The sequence below is a fragment of the Pseudophryne corroboree genome (assembly GCF_028390025.1).
Source record: "Pseudophryne corroboree isolate aPseCor3 chromosome 3 unlocalized genomic scaffold, aPseCor3.hap2 SUPER_3_unloc_14, whole genome shotgun sequence".
Taxonomy (NCBI): Eukaryota; Metazoa; Chordata; class Amphibia; order Anura; family Myobatrachidae; genus Pseudophryne; species Pseudophryne corroboree.
This window is the reverse complement of record NW_026967502.1, coordinates 1917316-1935214: the sequence shown is the minus strand read 5'-3', so window position 1 is coordinate 1935214 and position 17899 is coordinate 1917316. Positions and strand designations below refer to the sequence as shown.

Sequence of the window (17899 nt, the reverse complement as noted above, 5' to 3'; positions counted from 1 at the left end):
TCCTAAAACCAGGAACTGTGTCAGTACATCAATGCACAAGAGTCCTGGGAAAGATGGTGGCTTCTTACGAAGCGATTCCATTCGGCAGATTCCATGCACGGACATTTCAGTGGGATCTGCTGGACAAATGGTCCGGATCGCATCTGCACATGCATCAGCGGATAACACTGTCACCAAGAACAAGGTTGTCTCTCCTGTGGTGGTTGCAGACTACCCATCTGTTAGTGGGCCGCAGATTCGGCATACAGGACTGGGTCCTGGTGACTACGGATGCCAGCCTACGAGGCTGGGGAGCAGTCACACAGGGAAGAAACTTCCAGGGCGTGTGGTCAAACCTGGAGACGTCCCTTCATATAAATATACTGGAGCTAAGAGCGATCTACAATGCTCTAAGCCTAGCAAAACCGCTGCTTCAGGGTCAGCCGGTGTTGATCCAGTCGGACAACATCACGGCAGTCGCCCACGTAAACCGACAAGGCGGCACGAGAAGCAGAAGTGCAATGACAGAAGCTGCAAGGATTCTGCGCTGGGCGGAGAATCATGTCATAGCACTGTCAGCAGTGTTCATTCCGGGAGTGGACAACTGGGAAGCAGACTTCCTCAGCAGACACGACCTTCACCCGGGAGAGTGGGGACTTCATCCAGAAGTCTTCCACATGATTGTGAACCGTTGGGAAAAACCAAAGGTGGACATGATGGCGTCTCGCCTCAACAAAAAATTGGACAGATATTGCGCCAGGTCAAGAGACCCTCAGGCAATAGCTGTGGACGCTCTGGTAACACCGTGGGTGTACCAGTCAGTGTATGTGTTCCCTCCTCTGCCTCTCATACCAAAGGTACTGAGAATTATACGGAAAAGAGGAGTAAGAACAATACTGGTGGCTCCGGACTGGCCAAGAAGAACTTGGTATCCGGAACTTCAAGAGATGCTCACGGAGGATCCGTGGCCTCTACCTCTAAGAAGGGATCTGCTTCTGCAGGGACCTTGTATGTTCCAAGACTTACCGCGTCTGCGTTTGACGGCATGGCGGTTGAACGCCGGATTCTAAAAGAAAAGGGCATTCCAGAGGAAGTTATTCCTACCTTGATTAAGGCTAGAAAGGAAGTGACTGTACAACATTATCACCGCATTTGGCGGAAATATGTTGCGTGGTGTGAGGCCAAGAAGGCTCCAACGGAAGAATTTCAATTGGGTCGATTCTTACATTTCCTGCAAGCAGGATTGTCTATGGGCCTAAAATTGGGGTCCATTAAAGTTCAAATTTCGGCCTTATCAATTTTCTTCCAGAAGGAATTGGCGTCAGTGCCTGAAGTACAAACTTTTGTCAAAGGTGTACTACATATACAACCCCCAATAGTGCCTCCAGTGGCACCGTGGGATTTGAACGTAGTTTTGAATTTTCTCAAATCTCATTGGTTTGAGCCTCTACAATCGGTAGATTTAAAATACCTTACATGGAAGGTAACCATGCTATTGGCCCTGGCTTCAGCCAGGAGAGTTTCAGAGTTGGCGGCTTTATCATACAAAAGCCCATATCTGATTTTCCATTCGGACAGGGCAGAATTGCGGACACGTCCTCAATTTCTCCCTAAGGTGGTTTCGGCTTTTCACTTGAACCAGCCTATTGTGGTGCCTGCGGCTACTAGCGACTTGGAGGACTCCAAGTTACTGGACGTTGTCAGAGCATTAAAAATATATATTTCAAGGACAGCTGGAGTCAGAAAATCTGACTCGTTGTTTATATTGTATGCACCCAACAAGATGGGTGCTCCTGCGTCTAAACAGACGATTGCACGTTGGATCTGTAGCACAATCCAACTTGCACATTCTGTGGCAGGCCTGCCACAGCCTAAATCTGTAAAGGCCCACTCCACAAGGAAAGTGGGCTCATCTTGGGCGGCTGCCCGAGGGGTCTCGGCATTACAACTTTGCCGAGCAGCTACGTGGTCAGGGGAGAACACGTTTGTAAAATTTTACAAATTTGATACTCTGGCTAAGGAGGACCTGGAGTTCTCTCATTCGGTGCTGCAGAGTCATCCGCACTCTCCCGCCCGTTTGGGAGCTTTGGTATAATCCCCATGGTCCTGACGGAGTCCCAGCATCCACTAGGACGTTAGAGAAAATAAGAATTTACTTACCGATAATTCTATTTCTCGTAGTCCGTAGTGGATGCTGGGCGCCCATCCCAAGTGCGGATTGTCTGCAATACTTGTACATAGTTATTGTTACAAAAATCGGGTTATTATTATTGTTGTGAGCCATCTTTTCAGAGGCTACTTCGTTTGTTATCATACTGTTAACTGGGTTCAGATCACAAGTTGTACGGTGTGATTGGTGTGGCTGGTATGAGTCTTACCCGAGATTCAAGATCCTTCCTTATTGTGTACGCTCGTCCGGGCACAGTACCTAACTGAGGCTTGGAGGAGGGTCATAGGGGGAGGAGCCAGTACGCACCATGTGATCCTAAAAGCTTTATTTAGATGTGCCCTGTCTCCTGCGGAGCCCGCTATTCCCCATGGTCCTGACGGAGTCCCAGCATCCACTACGGACTACGAGAAATAGAATTATCGGTAAGTAAATTCTTATTATTTCTCTTACATCCTAGAGGATGCTGGGGACTCCAAAAGGACCATGGGGTATAGACGGGATCCGCAGAAGACATGGGCACACTATAAGACTTTGAATGTGTGTGAACTGGCTCCTCCCTTTATGCCCCTCCTCCAGACCTCAGTTAGACTTTGTGCCCAGGAGTGATGGGTCACACACTAGGGGAGCTCTACTGAGTTTCTCTAAAAGACTTTATGTTAGGCTTTTTTATTTTCAGGGAGATGTGCTGGCTACAGGCTCCCTGCTTGATGGGACTGATGGGAGAGAAGTCAGACCTACTTCTTCTCAGTTAAAGGCTCTGCTTCTTAGGCTACTGGACACCATTAGCTCCAGAGGGTTCGATTACTTGGTGCGCCTAGCTGCTTGTTCCCTGAGCCGCGCCGTCACCCCCCTCACAGAAGCCAGAAGAAAGAAGCCGGGTGAGTATACAGAAGAAAGAAGACTTCAATGACGGCAGAAGACTTCGGTAATGAGGTACAGTGCAGCGGTCGCGCTGCGCGCCATGCTCCCACACGTACTTCCAGCGGCACTCACAGGGCGCAGGGGAGGGGGGGCGTCCTGGGCAGCATGTTATTGGGGGGGGGTGTGGCACAGTAATTTGGTGCTATTTAAACAGCGCAGACATCATATATTATTTGGGGTGTGAGCTGGTATACTCCCTGTGTGTTCTCTCTGATAGGCTTCCCTGTGGGTCTGTCCCCTATAGCCAGTGTGAGTGTGAGTGTGTCGGTACAGTGTGTCGACATGTCTGAGACTGAGTGCTCCTCCCCGGAGGTAGTTACTGGGGGCGCAGAGAAGGATGTGGGAGTGACTCTGTCGGCACTGCCGACTGCTGATTGGGTGAATATGTTGAGTGCATTGAATGCAAATGTGGCGTTATTGTCTAAGAGGCTGGATAAATCTGATTCTCAGACACAAACGTGGAGAAAATCCATGGAGGACGACTTATTCCAGGTACAGGCCCCTCAGGGTCACAAAAGCGGTCATTTACCCAAATAGCTGATACGGATAGCGACACAGACACTGGCTCCAGTGTCGACTATAGTGAGGCCAGTTTACATCCAAAATTGGTTAAGAGTATTCAGTACATGATTGTGGCTATTAAAGATGTTTTACATATTTCTGAGGAACCTCCTGTTCCAGATACAAGGGTTTGTTTGTATAAGGGAAAGAAACCTGAGGTGACATTTCCCCCCCTCTCATGAACTGAACGCTCTTTGTGAAAAGGCTTGGGAATCGCCTGACAAAAGGTGGCAGATTCCTAAGAGAATTTTTATGGCATATCCTTTCCCCTCTGACGACAGGGAAAAGTGGGAGTCATCTCCCAATGTGGAAAAGGCTCTATCCCGGCTGTCCAAGAAGGTGGCACTTCCGTCTCCCGACACTGCTGCCCTCAAGGATCCTGCGGATCGTAAGCAGGAAACGACATTAAAAGCCATTTATGTCACTACGGGTGCACTCCTCAGACCTGCCGTGGTGTCGGCTTGGGTGAGTAGTGCTATTACTAAATAGGCTGATAATTTGGCATCTGACATGGATAACCTGGATAGGGATAACATTCTTTTGACTCTCGGTTATATCAGGGACGCTGCAGCTTACCTAAAGGATGCAACGAGGGATATTGGCCTCTTGGGATCAAGGGCCAATGCCATGGCGGTCTCGGCCAGAAGAGCGCTGTGGATTCATCAATGGAATGCTGATGCCGACTCCAAGAAAGCTATGGAAGCTCTCCCTTATAAAGGTAGTGTCTTGTTTTGGTGACAGCCTCGCTGACCTGGTGTCTACCGCTACAGCGGGTAAGTCATCTTTTCTTCCTTATGTTCCAGCACAACAGAAAAAGGCACCCCATTATCAGATGCGGTCCTTTCGGCCTAATAAATACAAAAAAGGAAGAGGCTAGTCCTTCCTTGCTTCAAAGCGCAGAGGAAGGGGAAAAAGGTACCCTGCTGTGTCAGGCTCCCAGGACCAAAAGTCTTCCCCGGCCTCTGCCAAGTCCACCGCATGACGCTGGGGCTTCCCTATGGGAGTCCGTGCCGGTAGGGGCGCATCTCCGACTCTTCAGTCGGGTCTGGTGTCACTCGGGCCTAGATCCTTGTGTCTTAGACATAGTTTCCCAAGGCTACAAACTGGAGTTTCAGGAGGTGCCCACCACAGATTTTTCAAGTCAGCCTTGCCAGTTTCTATCCCAGAAAGGGAAGTAGTGAGTGCTGCAATACAAAAGCTGTGTCAACAGAGTAATTTTCCCGGTACCCCCGTCCCAATGGGGAGAAGGGTTTTATTCGAGCCTCTTTGTTGTACCAAAGCTGGACGGCTCGGGCTGACCGATCCTGAACTTAATATCCCACAATCTGTATTTAAAAACTTTCAAGTTCAAGATGGAGTCTCTTCGAGCAGTGATCTCCAGTCTAGAAAGGGGGGATTTTATGGCGTCAGTCGACATAAAAGATGCCTACTTACACCGTCCCGATATATCCACCACATCAAGCTTTCCTGAGATTTGCGGTGCAGGATTGTCATTACCAATTTCAGACGTTGCCGTTTGGGCTTTCCACGGCCCCGAAGGTCTTTACCAAGGTGATGGCGGAAATTATGGTACTTTTACGCTAGCAGGGTGTCACAACTATCCCGTACTTTGACGATCTCCTGATAAAGGCGAGCTCGAAGGAGCAGTTGCTAAGAAATGTGGAACTTTCCCTGACTGTTCTGCAACACCATGGTTGGATTCTGAATTTGCCAAAGTCTAAGTTGATTCTGACAAATCGGCTGCCTTTCTTGGGCATTATCCTGGACACGGAACTGCAAAGAGTGTTTCTTCCGCCGGAAAAAGCTCTGGAAATCCAATGCATGGTCAAGGAGATTCTGAAACTGGCAAGAGTGTCAATTCATCAATGCAATCGAGTGCTGGGGAAGATGGTTGCGGCTTACGAAGCCATTCTATTTGGCAGGTTTTATTCAGTGGGATCTGCTGGACAAATGGTCCGGGTCTCACCTGCACATGCACCGGAAAATAAGTCTATCTTCCAGGACCAGAATTTCTCTCCTGTGGTGGCTGCAAAGTTCTCACCTTCTAGAGGGATGCAGGTTCGGGATCCAGGATTGGGTCCTGCTGACCACGGATACAAGTCTCCGAGGCTGGGGAGCAGTCACAGCAGGGAATATGGTCAAGCCAGGAAACTTGTCTCCACATAAACGTTCTGGAGTTAAGAGCCATTTACAATGCCTTCTGCAAGCGGAACACCTTCTTCAAGGTCTACCTGTCCTGATCCAGTCGGACAACGTAACAGCGGTGGAGTACGTAAACCGCCAGGGCGGAACAAAGAGCAGAGCGGCGATGGCAGAGGCCACAAGAGTTCTCCGCTGGGCAGAAAAACACGTGAGCGCTCTGTCAGCAGTTTTCCTTCCGGGCGTGGACAACTGGGAAGCAGACTTCCTCAGCAGACACGATCTCCATCCAGGAGAGGGGGCTCTTCATCAAGAGGTATTTGCAGAAGTGACAAGTCGTTGGGGAATTCCTCAAATAGACATGATGGAGTCTCGCCTTAACAAGAAGCTTCTGAGGTATTGTTCCAGGTCGAGGGACCCCCAGTGCAGTGACTCTGTGGGTGTTTCAGTCGGTATATGTGTTCCCTCCACTTCCTCTCATTCCAAAAATGTTGAGGATCATAAGACGAACAATGGTTCCGGCAATACTCGTCGTTCCAGATTGGCCACAGAGGGCCTGGTATCCGGATCTTCAGGAATTGCTCATAGAAGATCCTTAGCCGCTTCCTCTCAGAGAGAACCTGTTACTAAAGGGACCATGCGTATTTCAAGACTTACCGCGGCTGCGTTTGACGGCGTGGAGGTTGAACGGCAAATCCTAGCTCGAAAGGGGGTATTCCCGGGGAAGTCATCCCCACTCTTAAGGCTAGAAAGGAGGTCACGGCGAAGCATTATCACCGTATTTGGAGAAAATATGTGTTGTGTTGTGGTGTGAAGCCAAGAAAGCTCCTACGGAGGAGTTTCAGCTGGGTCGTTTCCTCCATTTTTTTCAGGCAGGCGTGGAGGCAGTCCTAAAATTGGATTCCATCAAAGTGCAGATTTCGGCTTTATCTATTTTCTTTCAAAAAGAATTGTCCGCCCTTCCTGAAGTTCAGACCTTCATGAAGGGAGTGCTGCATATCCATCCTCCGTTTGTGGCACCGTGGGATCTTGACGTGGTGTTACAATTTCTTATGTCTCACTGGTTTGAACCTTTGCGGAAGGTTGAGTTGAAATATCTCACTTGGAAAGTGGTCATGCTTTTGGCCTTAGCGTCCGCCAGACGGGTGTCGGAATTGGAGGCTTTGTCTCACAAGAGCCCATATTTGATTTTCCATGTGGATAGAGCGAAATTGAGGACTCGTCAACAATTTCTGCCAAAGGTGGTGTCTTCATTTCACATAAATCAACCTGTTGTGGTGCCTGTGGCTACGGATGCCCTGACTGTGCCAAAATCTCTCGATGTCGTGAGAGCTTTGAAAATTTATGTTGCCAGAACGGCTCTTGTTAGGAAAACGGATGCTCTGTTTGTCCTGTACGCTTCCAACAAGATTGGAAATCCTGCTTCCAAGCACGCTCATTCTACGGCCAGATTGCCATTGCCGAAGTCAGTAAAGGCCCATTCTACCAGGAAGGTGGGCTCATCTTGGGCGGCTGCCCGAGGGGTCTCGGCACTTCAGCTTTGCCGAGCAGCTACGTGGTCGGGTTCAAACACTTTTGCTAAGTTCTACAAGTTTGATACCCTAGCTGATGAGGACCTCATGTTTGCTCAGTCGGTGCTGCAGAGTCGTCCGCACTCTCCCGCCCGGTCTGGAGCTTTGGTATAGACCCGATGGTCCTTTTGGAGTCCCCATCATCCTCTAGGACGTAAAAGAAAATAGGATTTTAATACCTACCGGTAAATCCTTTTCTCCTAGTCCGTAGAGGATGCTGGGCGCCCATCCCAGTGCGGACTGTTACTTGCAGTTGTATTGTTTTCGGTTACACGTAGATTGTTCATCAGTTATGTTCAGCTTGTTGCTGTTTTTCATTCATACTGTATCTGGTATTCCTGGTAATCCAGTTGTACGGTATGTTTGTGGTGTGAGCTGGTATGTATCTCACCCTTAGTGTAACAAAAATACTTTTCCTCCAAATGTCCGTCTCCCTGGGCACAGTTCCTATAACTGAGGACTGGGGGAGGGGCATAGAGGGAGGAGCCAGTTCACACCCATTCAAAGTCTTATAGTGTGCCCATGTCTCCTGCGGATCCCGTCTATACCCCATGGTCCTTTTGGAATCCCCAGCATCCTCTATGGACTAGGAGAAAAGGATTTACCGGTAGGTATTAAAATCCTTTTTATTATTATTATTATTATACAGGAGGATCAGCCTGTGTCCTATTATTATTATTATTTTGCAGAGGGAGCAACCTGTGGTGTCATTTTATTATTACTATAAAGGAAGAGCAGAATGGGGTGTCCTGTTGTTATTAGTATAATACGGGGGGAGCAGGTTTTTGTGTATGGTTATTATTATACAGGGACAGCAGCTTGTGGTTTCCTGGTGGTATTATTATTATTATTATTATTATACATTGGGAGTGGTGGTGATGTCACAGTGATTTCACTTATATCTATACTAGTAGTACAGGGACATGACTGGGAGGTGAGAGGATCTGGGAACATCACTTTGACATCACTTACAGCTATAGTAACAATACAGGGACATAGCTGGGGTGGTGAGGGGATCTGCTAGTGATACAGTGACATTACATATCTATAGTAATAATACAGGGACATAACTGGTGAGGTGAGGGATCTGGGAGTATACCAGTGCCATCACTTATATCTAGTGATAATACAGGAACATGACTGGGGAGGTGAGGGTATCTGGTAGCATCACTTATATTTATAGTAATAATACAGTGACATGACTGGGAAGGTGAGGGCATCTGAGAATGTCACAATGACATCACTTATATCTATAGTAATAATACAGGGACATGACTGGAAGGTGAGGGGGATCTGGGAACGTCACATTTACATCACGTATAATTACAGTAATAATACAGGGACATGACTGGGCAGGTGAGGGGGATCTGGGAGCATCACAGTGACATCACTTATATCTATAGTGATAATACAGGGACATGAATAGGGAGATGAGGTGATCTGGAAGCATCACTTATATCTATAGTAATAATACAGGGACATGACTGGTGAGGTGAGGGGCTGTGGTAATGTCACAGTGACATCACTTATATTTATAATAATAATAATACAAGGACATAACTGGGAAGGTGAGGGCATCTGGGAATGTCACAGTGACATTAATTACATCTATAGTAATAATACAGGGACATGACCGTGGCAATGAAGGGGTCTGGGAGTGTCATAGTGACATCACTTTTATCTATAGTAATAATACAGGGACATGACTGGGGAGGTGAGGAGATCTGGGAGTATTTACAGTGATATTGATGTCACCCCCATTTAGCTGGATTACACCATAGTGAAGACATCCGGTAAGCGTGAGACCCCCAGCAACCATCCTCATGTTGCAGGTGGACTAAGCAGGACCTAGAGCCCTATCACGGTGCCTCCACCTCACTCACTGATACATAAGAGACACAATGACCAGAAGATCCTGGAACTCACCAACAAGATCAATCAGCTGCTGACTAGAGAGGTGACTCCTGGGAATGGGGCATTATACTGTAACACCAGTGGTCGTGTCTGGGTGATGACTGGAGAGGCGACTCCTGGGAATGGGGCATTATACAGTAACACTGGGGGACGTGTCTTGGCGATGACTGGGGAGGTGGCTGCTGGGAATGGGACATTATACAGTAACACCAGGGGATGTGTCTGGGTGATGACTGGAGAGGTGACTGCTGGGAATGGGACATTATACAGTAACACCAGGGGATGTGTCTGGGTGATGACTGTATCACTGTGTGTGTCAGGTTCCTATAAGATGTCAGGATGTCACTGTCTATGTCTCCATGCAGGAGAGGGAGTATATAGAGGAACACAGAGGTCTGTACAAGGACATGATGATGGAGAATCACCGGCTCCTCACAACACTGGGTAAGAGGAGACTGTCATGTATTGTACAGGGTAGAGCAGGTATGGGGGCCCCTATATACACACATCATCTGATAATCACATATATACACTACAGATGGGCCCAGTAACGGAGATACCCCAGAGAGATGTCCCCGTCCTCTGTATTCCCAGGATTATACAGAGGAGAATCACAGGATCCCACAGGAGGATCAGGTAGGTGGGATTTAGGGTCTCACCCATATACCAAAGTGACTGTCACTATATGATCTGTAGAGAAGCTGTGTGTATTATACACTGATATTATACTGTTTCACCTCAGTTTAATCTGACTGTGTGCAAATGTCATTATAGTGTTTGTTTGTTTTTTTAGGTAGAACGTCTGTCTAATATTAAAACAGAAGATATAGTGGGAGAAGAGACGTATGTGACTGTTATAAAGGCAGAAGATATAGAGGGAGAAGAAGAGACGTATGTGACTGATATAAAGGCAGAAGATATAGAGGGAGAAGTAGAGACGTATGTGACTGATATGAAGGCAGAAGATACAGAGGGAGAAGAAGAGACATATGTGATTGATATAAAGGCAGAAGATATAGAGGGAGAAAAAGAGATGTATGTGACTGATATAAAGGCAGAAGATATAGAGGGAGAAGAAGAGACGTATGTGACTGATATAAAGACAGAAGATATAGAGGGAGAAGAAGAGACGTATGTGAGGGGTGATCAGCAGTGTAAGGAGGAGGAGATCCCTACAGATATCAGCACAGGTGAGTAATAAACACTTATTACATAAAAGAGTCACATATTCTCCTTGCTCAGTCACTACAGCAATCTCTTATACTACACCTTCCTATATTTATTTTTCCAGTGAGGGAGTCAGGAGCCATCAGCCCCCATTATACTCCTGCTCTCCCCCTCACATCATGTCACTGTGTGTTACCAGCCCAGAGATCTGACCAGTCTCCTTCCCACACTCTCTGGTGTATCTCGTACATCAGGCGCCATCAGCCCCTATTATACTCCTGCTTTCCCCCTCACATCATGTCACTGTGTATTACCAGCCCAGAGATCTGACCAGTCTCCTCCCCACACTCTCTGGTGTATCTCATACATCAGGAGCCATCAGCCCCTATTATACTCCTGCTCTCCACTCACATCATGTCACTGTGTGTTACCAGCCCAGAGATCTGACCAGTCTCCTCCCCACACTCTCTGGTGTATCTCATACATCAGGAGCCATCAGCCCCTATTATTCTACTGTTCTCCCCCTAACATCATGTCACTGTGTGTTACCAGCCCAGATATCTGAACAGTCTCCTCCCCACACTCTCTGGTGTATCTCATACATCAGGAGCCATCGGCCCCTATTATACTCCTGCTCTCCCCATCACATAATGTCACCGTGTGTTACAAGACCAGAGATCTGACCAGTCTCCTCCCCACACTCTCTGGTGTATCTCATACTTCAGGAACCATCAGTCCCTACTATACTCCTGCTCTCCCCCTCAAATCATGTCACTGTGTGTTACCTGCCCAGAGATCTGACCAGTCTCCTCCCCACACTCTCTGGTGTATCTCATACATCAGGAGCCATCAGCCCCTATTATACTTCTGCTTTCCCCCTCACATGATGTCACTGTGTGTTACCAGCCCAGAGATCTGACCAGTCTCCTCCCCACACTCTCTGGTGTATCTCATACATAAGGAGCCATCAGCCCCTATTATACTTCTGCTTTCCCCCTCACATGATGTCACTGTGTGTTACCAGCCCAGAGATCTGACCAGTCTCCTCCCCACACTCTCTGGTGTATCTCATACATCAGGAGCCATCAGCCCCTATTATACTCCTGCTCTCCCCCTCACATCATGTCACTGTGTTACCAGCCCAGATATCTGACCAGTCTCCTCCCCACAATCTCTGGTGTATCTCATACATCAGGAGCCATCAGCCTCTATTATACTCCTGCTCTCCCCCTCACATCATGTCACTGTGTGTTACCAGCCCAGAGATTTGACTAGTTTCCTCCCCAAACTCTCTGTTGTATCTCATACATCAGGAAATATCAGCCCCTATTATATTCCTGCTCTCCCCCTTACATCATGTCACTGTGTATTACCAGCCCAGAGATCTTACCAGTCTCCTCCCCACACTCTCTGATGTATCTCATACATCAGGAGCCATCGGCCCCTATTATACTCCTGCTCTCCCCCTCACATCATGTCACTGTGTTACCAGACGATAGTATAAGGTATATAGTTACGGGAAAAGAAGCGTCACATAAATGTCCTGTATGTCAGAGCAGTATGGACAGTAGATCAATGTTTCCATCAGTAGTTATTGGAGAAGCGTCTCCGAGTATTCTCAGACAGCGGGTGTGCCAGGAAAGCAATGGGATGGTGGTAGAGGTGGGAAAGCTGATATATTGTGTAGAGAGAGTCACCTCACACGTTCCATGTATCAGGCTAGGAGTATACAGTGGCCGAATAGCTGAGACTGAGGCAGGATGTTCCAAGGGACTGGTCCCTACATCAGGAAGTCTTCCAGCTACCGATAGAAAGATTTGGGCTTCTTCAAGTAGACATTATGGCAGCAGCTCATGTCACCTGTAGTAATACCACGTTATCTCTCAGTGGTAGTTATACTCCAGTCCGATCATCCTGGTTTTAATAAAATAAACATAACACCAATGCTTACAGGTAATGTCATTTATAGAGTTATATATTGTAACCTGTAACACACTGGGTCTTGTCTACTCATTTTATAGTAATTTGCTATTTTCAATTATAATCTTTACTAGATTAAAATTGTTACAGGAAAATTCATATTTACATAATGTATTTTATTTCCAGCAGATGGACACACAAGCAGGAATATCTCAGAAGGACATCTAATGTTATCCCCGGATTGTGACATAAAAGATAATGACAGTAGACAGGATTCTTCAGGAGATAACCCCATTACACCAGTTATACATCCAGCTCTATCAGCTGATCCCCCTGATCCTGGGAAATGTTCTCCTGATCACTCTGATATTGGTGCATCTGTTACAGCTCTGACAGTAGATACAGTGTTTCCCTGTTCTATAGATGCCAAATGTTTTACACAGAACACAAAGCGCATTACCCATCAGCCAGCTAAGGCAGGTGAGAGGCAATTTCCGTGTTCTGAGTGTGGGAAATGTTTTACATACAAATCAGCTTTTGTTACACATGAGAGAAGTCACACAGGTGAAAAACCATTTCCATGTTCTGAGTGTGGGAAATGTTTTATACATAAGTCACATCTTGTTGCACATCAGAGAAGTCACACAGGTGAGAAACCATTTCCATGTTCTGAGTGTGGAAAATGTTTCATACAAAAATCACTTCTTGTTAGACATGAGAGAAGTCACACTGGTGACAAACAATTTCCATGTTCTGAGTGTGAAAAATGTTTTATACAAAAATCAGCTCTTGTTATACATGAAAGAAGTCACACTGGTGAGAAACCATTTCCATGTTCTGAGTGTGGGAAATGTTTTATACAGAAATCACATCTTGTTAGACATGAGAGAAATCACACAGGTGAGAAACCATTTCCATGTTCTGAATGTGGGAAATGTTTTATACATAAGTCACAACTTGTTAGACACGAGAGAAGTCATACTGGTGAGAAACCATTTCCATGTTCTGAGTGTGGGAAATGTTTTATACAGAAATCACATCTTGTTACACATGAGAGAAGTCACACAGGTGAAAAACCATTTCCATGTTCTGAGTGTGGGAAATGTTTTATACATAAGTCACATCTTGTTGCACATCAGAGAAGTCACACAGGTGAGAAACCATTTCCATGTTCTGAGTGTGGGAAATGTTTTATACAGAAATCACATCTTGTTAGACATGAGAGAAATCACACAGGTGAGAAACCATTTCCATGTTCTGAATGTGGGAAATGTTTTATACATAAGTCACAACTTGTTAGACACGAGAGAAGTCATACTGGTGAGAAACCATTTCCATGTTCTGAGTGTGGGAAATGTTTTATACAGAAATCAGATCTTGTTACACATGAGAGAAGTCACACAGGTGAGAAACCATTTCCATGTTCGGAGTGTGGGAAATGTTTTGCACACAAATCACATCTTGTTAGACATGAGAAAAGTCACACATGTTCTGAGTTTGAGAAATAAATCTGCTTTGTTTCACACATTAGACATCACACAGGTGAGGAACCTTTATTATCTCATCATCACCATTGCCATGTAATGTTCCTCATGGTCCTATCCTAGCTCCTATGCTTTTTGCAATATACATGCTGCTACTGGGTGAAACAATCAGACATCACGTGGAGGCCACACACACTACTGAGCCTCATTTTGACTTGTTTTAAGGACATTACATCAAAGTTGGATCAGCCTGTAGTGTGTTTCTCCACTTTAATTTTGAGGGTGACTCCAAATCCAGACCTCCATGGGTTCATAAATTTGATTTCCATTGATAATTTTTGTGTGATTTTGTTGTCAGCGCATTCAACTATGTAAAGAACAAAGTATTTAATAAGAATATTTCATTCATTCAGATCTAAGATGTGTTATTTTAGAGTTCCCTTTATTTTTTTGAGCAGTATATAAACAGGACATGCACACTTTAACGAACCCATCATTTCAGCGACAGGGTCTGCCACACGACTGTGACTGAAATGACTGGTTGGTTTGGGCCCCCACCAAAAAAGAAGCAATCAATCTCTCCTTGCACAAACTGGCTCTACAGAGGCAAGATGTCCACCTCCTCCTCATCGTCTGATTCCTCATCCCTTTTGCTGTGTACACCCCCCTCCTCACAGATTATTAATTCGTCGCCACCGGAATCCACCATCTCAGGTCCCTGTGTACTTTCTGGAGGCAATTGCTGGTGAATGTCTTCACCGAGGAATTGATTATAATTCATTTTGATGAACATCATCTTCTCCACATTTTCTGAAAGTAACCTCGTACGCCGATTGCTGACAAGGTGAGCGGATGCACTAAACACTCTTTTGGAGTACACACTGGAGGGGGGCAACTTAGGTAAAATAAAGCCAGTTTCTGCAAGGGCCTCCAAATTGCCTCTTTTTCCTGCCAGTATACGTACGGACTGTCTGACGTGCCTACTTGGATGCGGTCACTCATATAATCCTCCACCATTCTTTCAATGGTGACAGAATCATATGCAGTGACAGTAGACAACATGTCAGTAATCGTTGGCAGGTCCTTCAGTCCGGACCAGATGTCACCACTCACTCCAGACTGCCCTGCATCACCACCAGCGGGTGGGCTCTGAATTCTTAGCCTTTTTCTCGCAGCCCCAGTTGCGGGAGAATGTGAAGGAGGAGCTGTTGACGGGTCACGTTCCACTTGACTTGACAATTTTCTCACCAGCAGGTCTTTGAACCTCTGCAGACTTGTGTCTGCCGGAAAGAGAGATACAACATAGGTTTTAAATCTAGGATCAAGCACGGTGGCCAAAATGTAGTGCTCTGATTTCAACAGATTGACTACCCGTGAATCCTGGTTAATCGAATTAAGGGCTCCATCCACAAGTCCCACATGCCTAGCGGAATTGCTCTGTTTTTGCTCCTCCATCAATGTCTGCAGCTTGTTCTGCAAAAGCCTGATGAGTGGAATGACCTGACTCAGGCTGGCAGTGTCTGAACTGACTTCACGTGTGGCAAGTTCAAAGGGTTGCAGAACATTGCACAACGTTGAAATCATTCTCCACTGCGCTTGAGTCAGGTGCATTCCCCCTCCTTTGCTTGTATCATAGGCAGATGTATAGGCTTGAATGGCCTTTTGCTGCTCCTCCATCCTCTGAAGGATATAGAGGGTTGAATTCCACCTTGTTACCACCTCTTGCTTCAGATGATGGCAGGGCATGTTCAGGACTGTTTGCTGGTGCTCCAGTCTTCGGCACACGGTGGCTGAATGCCGAAAGTGGCCCGCAATTCTTCGGGCCACCGACAGCATCTCTTGCAAGCCCCTGTCGTTTTTTTTTTATAATTCTGCACCACCAAATTCAATGTATGTGCAAAACATGGGACGTGCTGGAATTTGCCCAGATGTAATGCACGCACAATATTGGTGGCGTTGTCTGATGTCACAAATCCCCAGGTGAGTCCAATTGGGGTAAGCCATTCTTCGATGATGTTCCTCAGTTTCCGTAAGAGGTTGTCAGCTGTGTGCCTCTTTTGGAAAGCAGTGATACAAAGCGTAGTCTGCCTAGGAACGAGTTGGCATTTGCGAGATGCTGCTACTGGTGCCGCCGCTGCTGTTCTTGCTGCTGGAGGCAATACATCTACCCAGTGGGCTGTCACAGTCATATAGTCCTGAGTCTGCCCTGCTCCACTTGTCCACATGTCCGTGGTTAAGTGAACATTGGGTACAACTGCATTTTTTAGGACACTAGTGACTCTTTTTCTGACGTCTGTGTACATTTTCGGTATCGCCTGCTTTGAGAAATGGAACCTAGATGGTATTTGGTACCGGGGACACAGTACCTCATTCAAGTCTCTAGTTGCCTGTGAATTAACGGTGGATACCGGAAACATGTTTCTCACCACCCAGGCTGCCAAGGCCTGAGTTATCCGCTTTGCAGCAGGATGACTGCTGTGATATTTCATCTTCCTCGCAAAAGACTGTTGGACAGTCAATTGCTTACTGGAAGTAGTACAAGTGGTCTTCCAACTTCCCCTCTGGGATGACGATCGACTCCCAGCAGCAACAACAGCAGCAGTAGGCGTTACACTCAAGGATGCATCGGAGGAATCCCAGGCAGGAGAGGACTCGTCAGACTTGACAGTGACATGGCCTGCAGGACTATTGGTTTTCCTGTGTAAGGAGGAAATTGACACTGAGGGAGTTGGTGGTGTGGTTTGCAGGAGCTTGGTTACAAGAGGAAGGGATTTAGTGGTCAGTGGACTGCTTCCGCTGTCATCCAAAGTTTTTGAACTTGTCACTGACTTCTGATGAATGCGGTCCAGGTGACGTATAAGGGAGGATGTTCCTATGTGGTTAACGTCCTTACCCCTACTTATTACAGCTTGACAAAGGCAACACACGGCTTGACACCAGTTGTACACATTTCTGTTGAAATAATTCCACACCGAAGAGTTGATTTTTTTTATATTTTGACCAGGCATGTCAATGGCCATATTCGTCCCACGGACAACAGGTGTCTCCCCGGGTGCCTGACTTAAACAAACCACCTCACCATCAGAATCCTCCCCAGCGCCAGCAACACCCATATCCTCATCCTGGTGTACTTCAACAGTGACATCTTCAATTTGACTATCATGAACTGGACTGCGGGTGCTCCTTCCAGCACTTGCAGGGGGCGTGCAAATGGTGGAAGGCGCAACCTCTTCCCGTCCAGTGTTGGGAAGGTCAGGCATCGCAACCGACACAGTTGGACTCTCCTTGGGGATTTGTGATTTAGAAGAACGCACAGTTCTTTGCTGTGCTTTTGCCATCTTAACTCTTTTAAGTTTTCTAGCATGAGGGTGAGTGCTTCCATCCTCAGGTGAAGCTGAACCACTAGCCTTGAACATAGGCCAGGGCCTCAGCCGTTCCTTGCCACTCCGTGTCGTAAATGGCACATTGGCAAGTTTACGCTTCTCAGACGATTTTGATTTAGATTTTTGGGTCATTTTACTGAGCTTTATTTTTTTGGATTTTACATGCTCTCCACTATGACATTGGGCATAGGCCTTGGCAGACGACGTTGATGGCATTTCATCGTCTCGGCCATGACTAGTGGCAGCAGCTTCAGCACAAGGTGGAAGTGGATCTTGATCTTTCCCTATTTTACCCTCCACATTTTTGTTCTCCATTTTTTAATGTGTGGAATTATATGCCAGTATCAATAGCAATGGCCTACTACTATATATACTGCGCACAACTTAAATGCACCACAGGTATGGATGGATAGTATACTTGACGACACAGAGGTAGGTAGAGCAGTGGCCTACTGTACCGTACTGCTATATATTATATATACTGGTGGTCAGCAAACTGTGCAAAACTGAAATGCACCACAGGTATGGATGGATAGTATACTTGACGACACAGAGGTAGGTAGAGCAGTGGCCTACTGGACCGTACCGCTATATATTATATATACTGGTGGTCAGCAAACTGTGCAAAACTGAAATGCACCACAAGTATGGATGGATAGTATACTTGACGACACAGAGGTAGGTAGAGCA

General features: G+C 46.5%; 1 protein-coding gene across 1 annotated transcript; it reads left to right on the top strand.

Moving 5' to 3' along the window:
• Positions 1 to 12533: 12533 nt before the first annotated feature.
• On the top strand, positions 12534 to 13879 carry LOC134983392 (oocyte zinc finger protein XlCOF6.1-like). The gene has a single exon (XM_063949090.1). The coding sequence runs from the start codon at positions 12570 to 12572 to the stop codon at positions 13848 to 13850; it is 1281 nt and encodes a 426-aa protein (XP_063805160.1). The 5' UTR covers positions 12534 to 12569; the 3' UTR covers positions 13851 to 13879.
• Positions 13880 to 17899: the final 4020 nt, after the last annotated feature.